Source organism: Canis lupus, chromosome 26, assembly GCF_003254725.2.
Source record: "Canis lupus dingo isolate Sandy chromosome 26, ASM325472v2, whole genome shotgun sequence".
Taxonomy (NCBI): domain Eukaryota; kingdom Metazoa; phylum Chordata; class Mammalia; order Carnivora; family Canidae; genus Canis; species Canis lupus.
In genome coordinates, this window is record NC_064268.1 from 22,679,194 (window position 1) to 22,697,326 (window position 18,133).

At 45.7% G+C, this 18,133-nt stretch overlaps 1 protein-coding gene across 5 annotated transcripts in view; it reads left to right on the forward strand.

The window, feature by feature from the left end:
* The first annotated feature begins 5,458 nt into the window (after positions 1-5,458).
* KREMEN1 (kringle containing transmembrane protein 1) overlaps positions 5,459-18,133 on the forward strand; it is a 74,649-nt gene continuing 61,974 nt past the window's right edge. Inside the window, exons 1-2 of one of the 5 annotated variants that reach the window (XM_049102126.1) lie at positions 8,456-8,553; positions 11,918-11,998. In XM_049102126.1, the coding sequence (XP_048958083.1) occupies positions 11,962-11,998 (37 nt within the window). In that variant the 5' untranslated portion in view covers positions 8,456-8,553; positions 11,918-11,961. Of the gene's footprint in view, positions 5,650-5,729; positions 6,537-8,455; positions 8,554-11,917; positions 11,999-18,133 lie in introns of those variants that run through there. The other 4 variants (XM_049102124.1, XM_049102125.1, XM_049102122.1 and 1 more) reach the window with 4 other exon arrangements.

Sequence of the window (18,133 nt, forward strand, 5' to 3'; positions counted from 1 at the left end):
CACGACGTGAGCCAAAGACAGATACTCAACCACTGAGCCACCCAAGCATCCCTCATCTGACCCTTTCTTTTTTTTTTCTTTTTTTTTTTTTAATTTTTATTTATTTATGATAGTCACAGAGAGAGAGAGAGAGGCAGAGACACAGGCAGAGGGAGAAGCAGGCTCCATGCACCGGGAGCCCGATGTGGGATTCGATCCCGGGTCTCCAGGATCTCACCCTGGGCCAAAGGCAGGCGCCAAACCGCTGCGCCACCCAGGGATCCCTGACCCTTTCTTGAACCCCTGTTGCCCATCGTCTGAGTGACATAACTCAACATTTGATATGTACTTCATCTCGGGTCTTTCATGAGGCCAAGCAATGAGCCTCTTGAAATGGGGAATGATTCTGATCTGACTTGGGTAGCGTAACATTTCTTTTTCCATGATCCACCGTCACTAACATTTGTCAGATTCCTTAACCTCACAGAAGTGGTATATTTACAAGAGCTACATTTCCCCCTGGTTGTAAGAGTTGCCAGAATATCTCATGCTTCCTAAGATGGCAAGAAAAGTGGGTACCTGAGGATATACTAAGGAAAGTGACTAGTCTTTAACAGAGATTGTTCCATTGAAGGTTGTCCAGAATTACAAAGTCAAGATGGAAAGACTCTATTTGGTCCAGGGTCCTGAAACTATGGCAAGAGTTTCCACCATTGGTGCCAACATTTGATCCAGAGAATCTGGGGTTGAGGCAGTAGGGCTTCCGTGTAATCGAAAGACCTGTTCCTCAGTATGATTCTCTAATGAACCTTTTTATTCTGCTGAGCTCAAGCTAAATAGACTTTATTTTCCACCAATCATTTGAAGCTGGACTTCCTGACATATCTAAACCACCACTTCTATTTGGAAACACATCTGCCCTCCTTTGATGCATGGCCAAGCTCTCCTCACCATATTTTTAGCTCCTATAATCTTTCTTCTTTTTTTCCTTGACTTCTACCTTTCTTCTCTTTGATTCCTCTTTGCTCCTATTCTCCTTTTGGAAGGTCAGTCAATAAAGAGGAAATTGAGCCAATTCATAATTATTCTTGTCTTCCCCCTTCATGCCCTGCCCCCAAATTCTAGTGGAATTTAGTTGTTTTTAATTTCCTCAGAAGATGTTTTAATTTTAACACCCAAGCAGTAAACTTCCACACCCATGTGGGAACATATCTGAAGTTCATGATGTAGAAGGTTTCAGAAAGAAGAGAAAAACTTTGGATGAGAGAATTTGAGAAGATTCCTGAACCATGATGCAAACTCAGAGGACCAGTGATTTAAACCACATGTGCTGCACACACACCTATCATGGGCCAAGTATGTGAAGTGAGGGTGCCCTGCCCACCCTGCCACCCCTTCCCACCAGCCTTAGTTCTCAGACATGGCCACCTGGATGCCCCACAGACACCTCTAATTCATTACATTCAAAACCAAATTCTTTCATTTCCCTGATCCCCATCAGAACAAGCAAAACCACTACTTCTCTTGAGTTTCTCATCACTAGCTTTCTGACTCAGAAATCTGAGACCGGATTGGTAACAGTACAGTGTTGAGCCAAGCCAGAGGCTAAAGATCTTGTTTTTACTTAAAATTTTGATATTTTGCTCAGTGTGAATTTGGGGGGGCGTTTACTTATATTTTTATTTTTATTTTTTTAAGATTTTATTTATTTATTCATGAGAGACACAGAGAGAGGCAGAGACACAGGCAGAGGGAGAAGCAGGCTCCATGCCGGGAGCCCGACGTGGGACTTGATTCTGGGACTCCAGAATCACACCCTGGGCTGAAGGCAGCACTAATCCGCTAGGCCACCAGGGCTGCCCCTACTTATATTTTTAAAGAGATTGCATTGAAATAATGTTTATGAAATAATTTTAATATATTTTACAATTTATTAAATGATATTTTAAAATAAATTTTAATTTTTTAAAAAATAAATTTTAATTTTTTAAAAAGACTTTATTTATTCATTCACGAGAGACACACACACAGAGAGAGGCAGAGACACAGGCAGAGGGAGAAGCAGGCTCCATGCAGGGAGCCCGACGTGGGACTCGATCCTGGGTCTCCAGTATCACACCCTGGGCTGAAGGCGGCGCCAAACCGCTGAGCCACCCGGGCTGCCCGATATTTATTTATTTATCTTGATCACTGAGTTTAAAAAAAAAAATGTGCCTGAGATAAATACCTCACTTGCCTCACCCTAAAGGTGCTCCTGGACCACTCAGTAAGTATTTGTTGCCAGAAGCCCAGAAGGACAAGTAGGCAATCCCCCAATGTAGAAATGCAGTCCTGGAGTCCCAGTGCCTGGGTTTAAAGCCCAGTTCCCTCACTGTCTGACCTCTGGGTAAGCCATTCAACCTGTCTGCATGAGGCGTGTGGAGAGAGTACCTCTCTCCTGGGGCTACTGGGAGCCTTGCGTGAAGTGTGACAGCACACACCATACCCCTGCCCAGAGTTTAGCAAAGTCCTCCCTAAATGTTTGCTATTGGTGGTATTAGAATCGGGCTCCTTATCCAGTGCTCATTCCACAACGTGGTGCCTTTTGAACAGAAATTATTTCTACTGGAGTTTCAAAGATACCAGCATCACCCCAACTGCCCCAGCTGAGCTCTCCTGGCTTCTTGGCAAACCCTGCTGCCCTCAGAGGAATCGAAGGGCTTGACTGCAGAGCACAAGTGAGCAAAGCAGACAGATACCAACATTTTCCTGGAGGCCCAGGGGCTACAGTCAATGTCCTCACTCTTTCCATGAAATAAATCCGCTAAGCGACTGAGGCATGCGAAGCATTGAAATGAATACCTTTGGCTGCTTCTCACCAGGGGCCGGGACCACGCAACTGAGCGAGCGACCTTGAGCTGTTAAGCGCACTGACCTAGACCTGCTAGGCTATATTTGTAGCCTCTGTACACTGTTTCCATCACCTGTGCTGGGCTTTAAGCTGGGAAAGAGGGGAGGGAGGTCTAGGGAAGGCTAGAGGGATGTTTCTCATAGCAGCTGGTGGGGGCAGGGGCTTGCACACCATGGCTGAGTCCTGTTGTACAAGGCAGCTTCATGGGTATGCAACCTGTGTGGTGTCCTCAAACTTAGAAGGGCCCCCCCACACTTGGTTTAATGCTCTGTTGTTGCCATCTTGAAGTTCTTAATCGTTTTTGAACAAGGGGCCCCACATTTTCATTTCTCAGGGGCCCTGCAAATTGCATAGCCCATTCTGGCTGTACACAAGGCCAGGAGAACCAACTGAAGGGAGGGGGCGGGTACCCACTTAACAGGAGGGTTTCCCTGCAGCCCGCAGGACAAGCTGTAGCTCCTATCATGAGGCATAAATCCCCAGACTTGGCCACATAAACCCTATTTTGAACCTCTTGTCTGTGCCTTCCTATTTTTCCTATTTCCTCCTCAGAAAGCAGGATGAGATGCCAAGGAACCTTGTAAACTGTAGAGAGCTGAGCCGGGCTTTGCTTAAATGTTTCCCCACCGTCTGTTTAAAACAGTTCACAGAGCATCCTCTGTCAAGATCATTTTCTTGTCTCTGTAAAACTTCTTGCTCTCTGAAATTCACATTATTTCTAGGAGAAAGGGATCAGTTTGTTTGTTGGTGCTCTGGGTGTGTCCCTCACTGAATGTTTGTTGAATGCAGGAAGGTTCACCTTTGTTGAGTGTCTGCTTTGGGCGGATGGTTTCACCTGCGCGTTCTCCCTTCTTTCTCCTTCAGGGTGTTCCTCCTGCCTACGCCTTCAAGGACGCATTACAGGTGAAGAGTTCTCAGGTCCTGCTGGGGAGGCTGGTTTTGGAGATGGAAATGGTCCAAGGCGGTGGAGAGGAGAGGGTGAGCTGGAGACACTGCAGTCAGATGCGGAGGATGAGGGGGAGTAGGGCACTGGGTGAGGGGTGTCCCCTTGAACCCCTACGGAGCCCAGAGGATCCCTGAACTCGGGAAAGAGACAATGAAAACAACGAGCGAACAAGATTCTTCTTGCCGCGGCTCTGGGTCGTGTGGGTGGAGAGGGACCAAGATTGAGAGGCCTCGTGGGAGGTACCCGCACCTTTGGGGCCCGGCCCTGGAAACAGCTGGGGAGCAGGTTGTTGGGGGGGGGCAGCCTCTGGAGTGGGCGCGGGGCGCAAGGGCCGCGTACCCAGGGTGGGCCCCGGAGCCCGCGGGGGAGGGGACGGCCCCAGCCCGGCTCCGGGCGCGGCGAGTCTGCACACGAGGGCAGAAGCTCCCGCCGCCGCGCAAGGCACAGGCCCGCGCTTGCACGCCCGGGACCGGGGACTTGAAAGCGGCCGGCGCGCCGCCCGGACCTGCCCCGAGGGGCGTCACCGTGGCGCTTTAGGCGGGAGCAGAAGGAAACTCCTCTCTGCCCGGGGGAGTGCGGGGGGGGGGGGGAGGAGGCCGGGGACTAGACCCAGAGTGCAGCCGGGGGAGACCTTGCGGGCCACTGCGAGGGCCTGCCACGCGGGGTCCGAGAGTTTCAGCCAGGCGCTCTCGAGCCTCAGTGTCCCAGTCTGCAAGAAAGCATCCTTGCCCCGTCCACTTCCAGACTCCGTGGGCGCTTTACTTCCTTCTATCTCATCAAGTCTTGAGAAGATTTAAACTATTCTTATTATTATTGTACATTCCCATTCTGCAGACGACTGAGGCTCAGCAGAGCAGGCAACTTGCCCCACTTGACAAAGGATGTGCGATGAGATCCGGAACCAGGGTTCAGTACGCTGCCTCCTTTGCGGCTGCAAGAACTGGGATGGTGGAAGGGACTCAGCATTTACTAAGCTCCTACTGTGCGTGTGTGAAAGTGTCCACGTACTGCTTCGTTTAGTACGAACCCTTTGGGAGTATGCTATCAACGCCCCCATTTAACAGATGAAGAAGCGGAGATAAGAGAGCTTTTTTTTTTTTTTTTTTTTTTTCTTAAACCGGCCCAAGGTCTTACAGGTGACCGAGTGGAATGTGAACCTGGACAGACCGACTCCAGAGCGCCCTTTTTTAAAAACCACTACGATGAGCCAAGCAGGGAAAAGCGGTTTGCAAACTGCTGTTCTGATTATTACCCCTGCGGTTGAGCTCGCGTGTGGGTCACGACCTGAATGAGGGTGGAGCAAAGGTCACTGGGCGCCCGGCCTGCTCCCGCCCCGCCAAAGCTCCGCGTGGGGACTCGGAGGCGGAGCCCCGGACCCCGCCCTCACCTGCTGGCCCCGCCCCTCAGTCGGGCCAATACCGTGCTGCGTGGGGGCGGGCACAGGTGCGGACGGGGCTGTGGGCGGGGCCTGGAGCGTGAGCGGCAGGCGCGGCGCGCGCACCGGGAGGGGAGGGCGTGCGCCCTCGGCTCCGCCCCTCGGGTCTCGCGGCGGAGCCGGGCGGGCCCCGCACGGCCGGGGCGGTGGCGGCGCTGGGGAGGGCGGGCCGGGGCGGGGCGGCCGGGCGGCCGGGGCGGGGCCACGCCCGAGCCCCGCGTCCCGCTCCCATGGCCGCCCCCGGCTCCCCACGCTGCCCCCTCTCCCCCGGGCCGCGCCCCGGGGCCCCGCACTGACGGCCCATGGCGCCGCCCGCCGCCCGCCTCGCCCTGCTCTCCGCCGCGGCGCTCACGCTGGCGGCCCGGCCCGCGCCCAGCCCCGGCCTCGGCCCCGGACCCGGTGAGTGAGCGAGCCCCGGCGCCCGCCCTGCGCCCAGCTCGCCCGAGGGGCGACGCGGGCAGGCCCGGCCCCCTAGCCCCTGCCTCCCCGACTCCTTCCCCCGGCCCCTCAGCGACGCCCCCGGCCGGGGCGGTCCCCGCCTCAGCACCCCGAGCTCCCCCAGCTCCCGGCCCTCAGCGACGCCCCCCGGCCGGGCGCCCCCTGCCTGAGGACCCCCTCCCGGGACCCCTCAGGCCCCTCAGCGACGCCCCCGGCCGGGGCGGTCCCCGCCTCAGCACCCCGAGCTTCCCCAGCTCCCGGCCCTCAGCGACGCCCCCCGGCCGGGCGCCCCCTGCCTGAGGACCCCCTCCCGGGACCCCTCAGGCCCCTCAGCGACGCCCCCGGCCGGGGCGGTCCCCGCCTCAGCACCCCGAGCTCCCCCAGCTCCCGGCCCTCAGCGACGCCCCCCGGCCGGGCGCCCCCTGCCTCAGGACCCCCTCCCGGGACCCCTCAGCCAGGCCCCTCAGCGACGCCCCCCGGGCCGGGCCGTCTCCTCAGCCCGAGGACCCAGGACCCTCCGCTCAAGTTCCTCAGCGACTCCCCCGGGGCCAGGATGCCCCCTGCTGCCCCGGCACCTCCCGGGACCCCGTCCTGTCTCTCAGCGGCGCTCCCCGCCTGGCGACGCTACCTTGCCTCCCCGAGCCCCTCAGGGACTCCCCCCGGCGGGGATCCCCTCCGCCCGCTCCGCTGCGACGCCCCCGCGCCTCGGGGCTCCCGAGCCGCTGCGGAGGCGAGCGCGGCGGGGCGCCCAGCCCCTCTTCCCCGTCCCCGGCTGCGTCCGCTTGCCCGACGCTGTAATTTCTGCCTGGAGAGGAGAGGAGTTGACTTGCTCGCCCTGCAAGAGGCAGGTCCGTACCCAGCCAGGACGCCCCCTCCTTACCTCCGGGGCCGCCTTGAGCCTCCCCAAACCCAGGTGCGGGCCTAGCTCGGAGAGAGGAAGGAAGGGGTAATGGGAACCCCCCCTACAAATCTTAGGGTGCTTATCCCGAAGGTGCACTGCAGAGCCCCATTTCCCAGGTAATCCCACACCTTAAACAGGGTCACTCACTCCCCAGGCCAAGGCCAAGGGCAGGTCTTCCGAGGTGGGGCTCTGGACTAGGGTGGAAGCTGGGACTTTACTTAGCTTCCATACACACCCTTCTTTGCAGCAGCAGAACTCTTTCCAAGTGAGGAGCAGGCACGAGGGCGTTGTCTGGCCCAGTTACATTTCTGTGCAGGTTGTTTGGGTGTTGAGAATTGGGCCTTCGTGAAAGGGGCGGGAAGGGTTCATTACCGGTTTGCCGGCAGTAGGAAAACCAGCTGAGGGTTCTCCACCCAAAGTCACAGACTGTGATGTTGGAAAGACAGGGTTTTGTTGCTGAAAGAAAACTCAGGAGTTGCTTTGTTTACTTAACCAGCTTGGATGAGTAAAAAAGATAGGACTGGGTGTTGTCATTTACGGTGTGACTTCAGGCCATGACTCAGCTGTCTAAGCCTCAGTTTCCTCTTCTGTAAAGGGAGGAAAATGAGAACTCCCTTTGCTTGTTGTTTCGAAAATTAAATTATATACTTCAGCTAACACCCACATATAGACGGCAGTCAATAAACATATTTTAATAATACTTTTTATAGTGCCTCACAGTTCACCAAGTGCTAGACACCTCATTTGCCCTGAGAAGGCGCTGAGCTTCCAGTCTGATTAAGCCCTGTAAAAGGCAGAGCTTGGCTTTAGATCAGCAGAAGGGGGTCTCTCCAAGTATTGTAGACCTTAGGCTCAGGAAGTGGTTTCTGAGTGATGGGCAGATTTCAACGGGGCTTCTATAAAAACTGCTACAGAAGTTTGATCACTTCTGCTATTTGCTGTATGTCAGGAATGAAGGAGAAACTTTCCGAGAGCCAGGATATGTCAACATAACTGTAACCTAGTAACCCCTTAGCTCCACTTTGCCATCTGTGTGGTCAGGATTTAATGTCCTCTACAGAGACAGAGGTATGGGTGGAAATAAACTGGTTCGCCTTCTGGAAAGGGCAGAGTCATAGTTAAGTGAGCCAGCTCTGCTTATGTTTGTTAGAAGGTGGCATCCTCTCCTCGGGCACCTTTGCTTTGCTAGGAGGGGTCAAATGTAGCAACTCCTAGGCAGTTGGAATCGCAAACCCTGGTGTACTTTTATTTAGGAGTCTGAATTAGGGACAAATAAATAACCATTGTGAGACGATTTATGATAAGTAGCCCAAGTTTCTGCCTCAGTAAGCTTCACCAGCAATTTTTCCTATTCATCCAGGTATACCAGGGCTTTAGTGACTCTTTTTTAGTTCCAGAAGCAGTTTTAGGGAGATACCACATGGTCTAAAGGATCACATCCTGTCTCAAGACTGCCTACTAGCTTTTTAAATCCTTGAGGATGTGCCAAACTTGCCATTATATATTTTTTGATACTGTAATTTTCTCTAAAATTTTGTGGATGGAAAAAATTATTTCAATACTTATATTCTGCACAATTTTATAATATTTAAATTACTGGTGGTTTGCATTTTTGAATGCTGACTTTATAAAAACAGTTAGCTCATTCCCCGTCAATGCGAGTTCTAATTACAGTGTATAACCAACCCCAAATGATTTCCCTTCTCCTCCCCATTCTTCCTTTGAGATTCTCTTTTCCTTCACAACTGATAAGGAGGAAGATGATAGACTCTAGACTCCCTTTTCAAGGAGGAAGGCTGCCAGGGCCATAGGGCTGATGGGCTCTCTGAAGTGAGCTCCTCCCATCTGGAATTTACTTACCTGCAGGGGAGAGCCTAGAGGTAGGAAGACAGAAGGCTATTTGAGTTTTCCACCGAAGGCAAGCTACCTGCTTGGATGTTTCACTGCATTTGGGGGCTGTTGAGGTATGCATCAACAGAGCTGCTCAACTCAGGTTACATTTGCTGTGAATACCTTTTATGATGCTCATTTTCTTCTAAATCCTCATGTAACATTCATCCTGTTAGCTAGTAGTATGTTTATCATAAAACCCTATGAGTTCAATGTACAAGTGAGAGCTTCCTACTGTACAGAGTCCTGTCACTCTTAGAGATGTCATTAATGTTAGTTTACCTGATCTGATGCAAGACAGGGGCTGATAGGAATAAAGTGAACTTAGCTTTCCTGCTTTTATGTTGACCCGTTATTTTTATGCTGTATTTTAAGAAACACAAAACTGTCAAGACTGACGTGATATCAAAGAACTCTGATGTTTTTATGAAAATTTGTTTTGGCCCCTAGACAAATCTTTTTTTTTTTTTTGTATTTATTTATTTATTTTAAAGATTTTATTTATTTATTCATGAGAGACACAGAGAGAGAGGCAGAGACCCAGGGAGACGGAGAAGCAGGCCCCACACAGGGAGCCTGATGTGGGACTCGATCCCGGGTCTCCGGGATCAGGCCCTGGGCTGAAGGCGTTGTTACACCTCTGAGCCACCCGGGCTGCCCTAGACAAATCTATTTAAATATTTAAGATATGCATGAGACCCTTTATAAATCTGAAAGCAAAAAGAAGTTCCTTTTAGGCTCACTACTAATAAACAGCAAGTTGGTGTTTATATATCTATAAATAGTGTTGGTGTTTATATATCTATAGTTGGTGGTCTATATCTATACTTAATATAGATACTATTGATAATATCACTATTTAGCATAGTTGAAGCAACAGCAATAAATGATAAAGAAAATGTATTGCTTTAAATAGTTTCACAGTATACAGATTAGGGTAATTTTTGGTGATGGGCAATATAGCACCTTTAGTTTAGAATTGGGGTCCTGTAATGAGACTCTAGGTCAGATGTTGGCAGACATTTTTTGTAAGGGGTAAGACAGTAAATAATTTGGGCTTTGTATGTAGGCTCTGTACTGTCTGTCCATTACTATTACTCCATTCTGACATTTGTTTTTAAGATTTTATTTATTTATTCATGAGAGACACACAGAGAGGCAGAGATGTAGGCAGAGGGAGAAGCAGGCTTCATGCAGGGATTCCGACGTGGGACTCGATCCTGCAACCACGGGTTCACAAGCCGAGCCAAAGGCAAATGCTCAACCGCTGAGCCACCCAGGTGTCCCTCCACTCTGACTTTGTAGGGCAAAAGGCAGCCAGAGACAAATATAAATGAATGGGCGTGGGTGTATTCTAATAAAACTTTATGGACAATGAAATTTGAAAATTTCATATAATTTTTATATGTCACAAAATATTATTCCTTTTATTGTTTTCAATCATCTAAAATTTTAAAAACCATTCCTAGCTCATGAGCTATACAAAACCAGGGAGTGGACCAGATTGGTCCTGTGTACTTTTCCAAGTCCTGCCCTAGGTCCATATGTATTGATTTTTTTCCAGTGTTCACTGGTCGGGAAAGGTGAAAAGTAGGATTCTTTTTGGTGAATAAATGAACCCTTTACATTTTCCTATTATAATTTTAAGAGACATACAGGAAAATTGGTTAAAATGGTAAATTTTATGTATATTTTACCACAATTTAAAAAAAAGATGAGGGGAAGTTCATGCACATACATTTAGATCTTTAATAATAATTTAAAAATGCTTTAAAAAGATTCAGTATGGTTCAGTGTGTGCTACATACAGAAAATAGTGTCTGCCTTGGAACTGGCCCATGGTTTGTTCAACTATGCAGATGTTGCTTTGGAGCAAACGATTGAGAGATCTGTTTCTCAGAGGAAAGCCCAGGCAGCAGGTGGCACCAGCCTGAGACACAGAAAAACAGCCAGGAAGATTAAAAAAAAAAAAGAAAGAAAGAAAAAGAAGAAGAAGAAGAAGAAAACAAACTTTTATCACTTTCCTAAACAGTTGCATTTTATTTCCATGGTTCTGTCGTCATTTTTAAAATGGCCTTAAAAAACAACAATGTGCTTAGCATGGCTGATTATTTTGTTTTAATTAAAACATTTTTGAAAAAACAAAATGAAGCATTCAAACATACCAAGTTGATTGTGTCTGTACTGTGGAACAGTTAATGCAAAACACTTGAGAGAGGCCGGAAGTTTGGATTTGTAGCCTTTGCCTGAGTTTTTGCCTCCTCTAGGACAACAGAGGAAGATATGAATGTGTCCCTTAGAAAACTACCTGTGGAGTTGTTTTTTTGTTTTTGTTTTTGTTTTTGTTTTTTTTTTACCTGTGGAGTTTTTAAGATGAGATCTCCAGCCCCCTGATGCCACTTAGCAGGTTAGTTTCTGACTGGCTGACTGTGCAGCCCTACGTGGGGCAGAACAATGGCTGACACTCCTTCCATATTCAGTTTGATCTGGAGAGTCCAGCTAGAACCTGGAAGTGTTAGACCGGGAGGAGCAGCCCTAGTTCACTCTGTATTTCCCCTCTCTGTTGTCTTCAGTGTCTTCTCAAGATGGCAGTGGCTTCTTCCCCAGGCCTCACCTCTGAGACATTATCCTGGATTCAGACTGAAAATAGAAAGGAGAGAGGCCATTGTGGAAATGGAGGGTGGGTGTCCATACTTGTCAAAAATAGACATTATACCGAAATTTGCCTTCTTCTCTAAGGAAATCTCTCACTCCCTGCCCACCCACCCCTTTTGGTTCTTCTTCCTAAGGAAATACCTCCCTAGCCTGGACTTGCAACAGTTTATTTTTCTTTTTACAATTTTATTTTTAAGTAATCTCTACACCCAGTGTGGGGCTCGAACTTACAACCCCAAGATCAAGAGTCGTATGCTTCACCTACTAACCTAGCTGGGCGTTCTGGACTTGCAACAGTTTGAAGAGAAATGAAGTTAGGTGCTAGGAAGCACCTGGCAGACAAAAGATTTTAGGCCACCTAACATGCAAGGTTGCCCTTATTCCTCCTAATTACAACAGGACCCTCTAGGGGCTGCCTCTCTGTTAGGCCCAGCTTCTAGTTTCTCTTGCCACTGATTTAATCCTTGGCAAGTCGCCAAAGCATTAAACTTTTATTGTTCAATTTACCACAAGGGCGGGCCCTGCTTCTAGTGGGCTGAGGAGGCTGCAGCCGTTTCCAAACCCGAGTGTCACACCACATTAGCAACTTCAGACTTTGAGGGCTGGATTTCTTTCAGTTTGGTTAGATTCTTGGTTAAAACCAGAACAGTATACTCACACTCAAAGTCTGAAAGCTAGGAAATAGTAAAAACAGCATAAGCAACTTTTAAAGATGATTCAAAATGGTTGCAGCATCAGCATGTAGAACTAACTCTGCATGGTTTCTTTATGCCTTCCAAACAGATATGTTAAATGACTGTCCACGTTCCTTGGTGGCCTAAAGTTACATGAAAACATGGCGACCAAGTGATCCTCTTCTACAAGGTAGCGATCATTAACCAGTGCCATCACAGTATGTAAATTACTTGCTGCTGTTCAATCTATAAAAATTCATCTTCAAAGAAGATTATTGGGCTGGTAAAAATATTTTTAATAATGACCACAGAAGCCATATTTGTTTTTCTTTGATGTTCTTCTGAAGACTCTTCTGGTTTTAATCAGATTGTTCCCACATAAAATACAGTGGAAATCTACAATAATAAAATCCCTATTCCTATGTCTATGGGGAAATAAACAGGATGGGGACTGTCCTTTTAAGGGGTTTTCCCCTTCCCTTGCCCCAGACTCAAAGCCTCTATTACTGGTGGGTGTTTTGGCATCAGTTAAGGGCCTTCAATCCTTCCCTCCCTCCATGTTTTGCTCTTTCATTAAAGTGTTTCTGTTGTCTAATTATATCCTTTCAATCAAATTAGAGACTGCAGCATCTGGTGAGGGCCGTAACTGCCGCCATCTGCACCTCGTATATACAGGCCTTTTCAGCTGAGAATCACTCAACTTCCAAATGGCAGGAAGAGATTTGGAAAAAGTTTAGTTGGAAGGGAGGTTAACTTAAAAGGAACATCTTCAAAGGCTGGGTATGACGCCCTGCTTGCTATGATGTGTGCATAGCCATGCAGAGCTTCATTGGCTTGGCTCACCAAAGATTCTTCTCTAGCACTTGTGGCAGATGAAGGGTTTTTGATTGTCTTAGCTGAAATGACTAGGCCTCTTATCCTTATTATGGGCTTAAGGGGGCCCTGGGTGAGCTGAGAATTTCTCCCTTGAGAAGAATCTTTTGTTATGTGACCACTGGTTAATGGATATAACACTTTCTGTTTATTTGACCATTTCTTCTAAATCAGTGGTTTCAACTGGAGGAGGTTTTGCCCCCTGGAGACATTTGGCAATATCTGAAAACTTTTTTTTTTTTTTTTTTTTAAAGAGAGAGAGAGAGAGAGAGAGTAGGGGATGGCCAGAGGGAGAGAGAGAATCTTGAATAGGTTCAAGCTGGGCGTGGAGCCCAATGCAGGGCTCAAGCACAACCCTGAGATCATGACTTGAGCAGAAACTAAGAGTTGGATCCTTAACTGACTGAGCCACCCTAGGCACCCCAAAAGATTTTATTTTGAGAGAGAGAAAAATCATGAGTGGGGGAAGGGGGAGGGAGAAAGAGAGGGGATCCCAAGCCAACTCTCCACTGAGCTGAAATCATGAGTGGGACACTTAACTAACTGAGTCACCTGGGTGCCCCTAATATCTGGAAACATTTTTAATTGTCACAACTCAGGGTGGGGTGGGGTAGGATTTGCTACTGGCATGTAGCAGGTAGAGGCCAGGGATACTACTAAACATCTTACAATGCATAGGATAGCCCTCCCTCATTGAACTGTTTGGCTCCAAATGTTAGTAGAGCTAAGGTTAAGAAACCCCATCCTAATTGTATTATTCTTTTGTACTTCCCTTCACTGTGACCTAGGAGAAGGCAACTCTAATCAACATCTTGTTTCACTCTTAAGAAAGTAGACTCTTTATTATCCATATCTGAATTCTCAAGTAAGCATTTCTTTTTTTTTTTTTAATTTTTATTTATTTATGATAGTCACACACAGAGAGAGAGAGAGAGAGGCAGAGACACAGGCAGAAGGAGAAGCAGGCTCCATGCACCGGGAGCCCGATATGGGACTCGATCCCGGGTCTCCAGGATCGCGCCCTGGGCCAAAGGCAGGTGCTAGACCACTGCGCCACCCAGAGATCCCTCAAGTAAGCATTTCTGACAGTGTTTTGGAAACCTAAGTGGCATAAGGATGTCTGAGATTCACCGTTTCTACTCTCCCTAGAGTACAATTGCCAGATTAAATACTAGACATTCAGTTAAATTCAAATATCAGATAATGAATAATTTTTTTTTTTTTTTATAAATCTGTCTCATGTAGTATTTGGGAATGATTACCTTAAAAAGTTGTCACTTTAATCATTTTTATCTTGGGACCAACTAACAAGTGCCTACCACATGCCTACAGTATGCCCAGCATCTCTGACTAGGACTCGTTCCTGTGCCAATTCATAAAAGACCACAACTTTGTTGCTTTAGATTTTACTTTAAAGATGTGCTCTAAGGATATGCTGTTGACCTGCTATTCAGTTCCCAACTCAAGAATTCTTATATTGGGCCATCCCATATCAACCAAGGGAAGCTAAATAGCCCACAGCCTAGCTTCCATGGAGTGTTGGCTGCCCTCCAGGGCTCCATTATATGGGAACTTTCTTGCTATCTGAAATTAACAATAGGGCATAGGCAATACTGATGAAACTTGTCCAGAAGCTGGATTATGTCAGTTTGTTTTATCTCCTTTAATACTAATTGAGAGTTTCAGAGAGTGTGAAATAGAGTTGGTCAAGAGATAGTGAGGCAAAGTGGATTTGTGCCAAGGTCTCCTTGCTTAAAGCAAACTCAGAATATAAAAATGTATATTTTCATTACAGAGGGGGTTGATTATCCCTTTTACAAATAGCTTTGCCATAGATTTCCTTTTAATAGCAGATTTCTCTGGTTTAAGTAGCAAGTACTTGATTTACCTACTTTCCTGGAACTTCTCATATTCTCATAGGTCATTGCTAGGTAAGTCATGATTGGCTAGCCTAGAGTCCTGAGTTGGTGAGGAAACCAGGGCACTCTAAATATGTCTATAATGCATTTCCCCCCCAATTTCCCCATATACTTGCTAATATTTGCCAGTCACATTCTGAGTGGTCTGTACTTGCTATTGATTCAAAGATGAGTGAGGTGCTAGTGGAAGCAGGTTCCAGATGCTTCTTGAGCAGTTAAAGTTCAAGGAGATCAAGTCTGACCAGGCTGTGGCAGCATGCACTGAGGGACCTGTCTTAGAGCCCCCAGTTCCGACAGGAGTGTATTGCTATCTGATCTAGACACTGACCTTTCAAGTAGTGTTCCATCTTTTTGTCTTGTTTTTGTTTCCTTTAGAGTTGATTCATAAGGCACTAAGTTATTGTCCATCAGAGAACTGAATTTTGAGCTTTAAAACATAAACTTCCTGTTTCCTTATGTGAAAACTATGTTTATTGTGAAATTTCATGATTGAAGTAGATCCATTTGTACTCAAATATACGGATAGATACCATCACCAAAGTATGATAGAATATGTTCTGGTGGTATTGGCAATAAAATCCATGTTTAATTCATTAAACTTAAGTTCTGAGCTGAGGACTTCTGTCTGAGTATGCCCATTCTTTCACTGAGGCTTGGCCTTATCTCTCTGTATATGTTATAGAGCTAGATTCTTTCTCAGAAGCTATCTTTTGGTCTTTAATCTGATGATTGTATAGTTTTTTGTTCTTTTTTTTTTTTTTTTTTAATATCCTAAAGCACTACTGCATACTTGATTTAAATTTCTCAAGCACTACTGCATTTTCATGGTGACTGTTGCTGGCAGAAACACATGTCCTTCATAGTGGCAACCATGGCATGTTCTCAGGTGGGTCCTGCCTGGGTAGGAGTGGAGCATATTCAAGATGAGAGCCAGATGGGGAAAAAAATGGTTGGTACCCAAGCAGCACTGCATTCTGGGTTGTTTTTCAGTTTTTTATATAACTAACAATAAGGACTCCTCTCTACAGTGTTTTCACCGGTCTTCTGAACTTAAACCTCTGGTCTTATATTTACAGTAGGTTCAGTTTTCTTGGAATAGTCCTTTTTTTTTTAAGAACTTTTTAAGATTTTTAAAAAATATTTTATTATTCATAAGAGACATACACACAGAGAGAGGCAGAGACACACGCAGAGGGAGAAGCAGTCTCCATGCAGGGAACCCAACGTGGGACTCGATCCCGAGTCTCCAGGATCAGGCCCTGGACTGAAGGTAGGCGCTAAACCGCTGAGCCACTCAGGGATCCCTAGAATGATTATTTTTATAGTAATTCTACTTTGGGCAAAAGTACAGCTTGTTCTATGGTCATTTCAACTGTTTAATACATATCCCCCCAAAAAAATTTTTCAAAAAAAAATACATAGCCCAAGAACATGATATGTGAATGTCTATCTTGAATTTGGATGACTGAATTTACAGCTGATTGAGTTTGTTTACAGTTTTTGAAAAGAAACTAAGGTAAATTAATTATAAAACACATGTTTTCACAGTATCCTTTAACAAATTTTTATTATGGGAAATTTAGAACATGTGCAAAAATAGAAGAATGTAGGGAAGTCATGTGTATCCGTGTCCCAACTTTCATGATTATCAACCATGGCCAATATTATTTTGTTTGTACCTTCTTCATCTTCCCAACTAGATTATTTTGTAACAAATCTCAGACATAGCATCTTATCTGTAAGTATTTCAGCACGTATCTCTAAATGAACTCTTTTCAAAAACATAGTAACAATACGTTACCATCATAACACTTAGAAAAACTAATAATAATTCCTTAATGTTATCAAGTATTCAGTCAGTAATCAGTGTTCAAATTCTCCTGGTTGTCTCATCAGTTGTTTTACAGTTTAACTCGGGATCTAAACCAGGTATGTTTAGGTGATGTGACAAGAGTCTCTATTAACTTAGAGGATTCCCCTCTTTTTCTTTTTTCTTTATAATTTATTAGTTGAAGATGTGGTTTCTTTTAAGCAAAAAAGAGTACTTAAGTACCTTTTTGATGGATTCAGGGCCCACATTGAAGGTGAGTTACTTTTTTTTTTTTTTACCAAAGAATTGTCACATGCATTAGAGAAACATGTAAAATTAGAGAATTTTATTTTATTGTGTTTTCATAAGATTTTATTTTTAGTAACCTCTACACCCAACATGGGGGTTGAACTCAGAACCCTGAGATCAAGAGTCACATGCTCTAATAACTGAGCCAGCCAGGTGCCCTAAAATTAGAGAATTTTAAGGTTGGAAGAAATTTTGAGCTATCAGTACACTCCAGTCACATCATCCTAGATTTTTGAACTTCAGTTCCATTATGATAGAATCTTGAAATTTGAGTTTAAATTGAAGGGATATTGAGACCATCTGTCTCAAACCCCATTGTTTCACAAGTGAAGAAACAGGCCTCAAGTGTCCAGGTGATTTGCTTAAACCACACAGTGCAGCTAGTTATCTGGTGTCCTTTCTCTTTACATACTGTGTATACTGAGAACCTCCTTCCCCAATTATCCTTTCTCTAGTCTAGATCTGATAACCTAAGTCTATATGATCATGGGAATCACTGCTCTTACCACAGCCATCTAGAGGTAGGAAAATGTTGGGTACTACTGCCTTCCCACAGTCATGTGTCTCTTTACTCTTTACTTCAGGGCTCCACATAACTGAAATAAGCATTCCTGTAGTGCTTTTGAGTGTCTGTGTGCAAAAGGCAGTTTTTCCCAGGACGTGAACTTTGAAGATGTACCTACAAGTTCCCAGTGAACACCAATCTATACCAGAAATCCAGCAGAGTAGTAGTTGTGTTGAGCAGACATCTGACAATACTGTTATATTGCCCTCCAAATATTAAAAGGAGCTTTTTCCACATAAGCCTTGTATTTCTTTTTTTTTTTTAAGCCTTGTATTTCTATAATTCTACCCACTTACTAGCTTTTAGAGATATTTTTAAAGGAACAGAAGATATTCCCATTGGAAAATGTTTTTACTGTCTTATTTTAAGATGCCATAATTGAGTTTAGTGTTTATTGATTCATGTTGATTCCAAACTGGGTCAAAACCAACTGAATTCTTCCAACATAGAATCACTAGAGATGCTGATGTGGTCCTTAACAGACACTTAACTTTGATGAATTAAAAACAGCAACTCTCACAGACATCATGAATAGAGATCCAACTAGTAATTCTACCAGAAAACTAGGAATATTCTAGAGTCACTATGAGAACATTTTTCTGTTTCTCAATAGTATGGTTTCAGACAAATAGTGTAATTAGAAATGATCTAGTTTTAGAGACTCTTTGAGAACATATTCTTCAACTTTATTAAATCTTATCAAGGAGCAGAATGTCATTTGGTTAACTGCTGCTTTCCTACCACTATCTCATATGTCAAGTTTTAATTATTTTAAAAGAATGTCTCATTATAATATTTTAAGCATGAATTTTAAAAATACTGTGCATGTACAAGCTGCCAGAGTTAAAT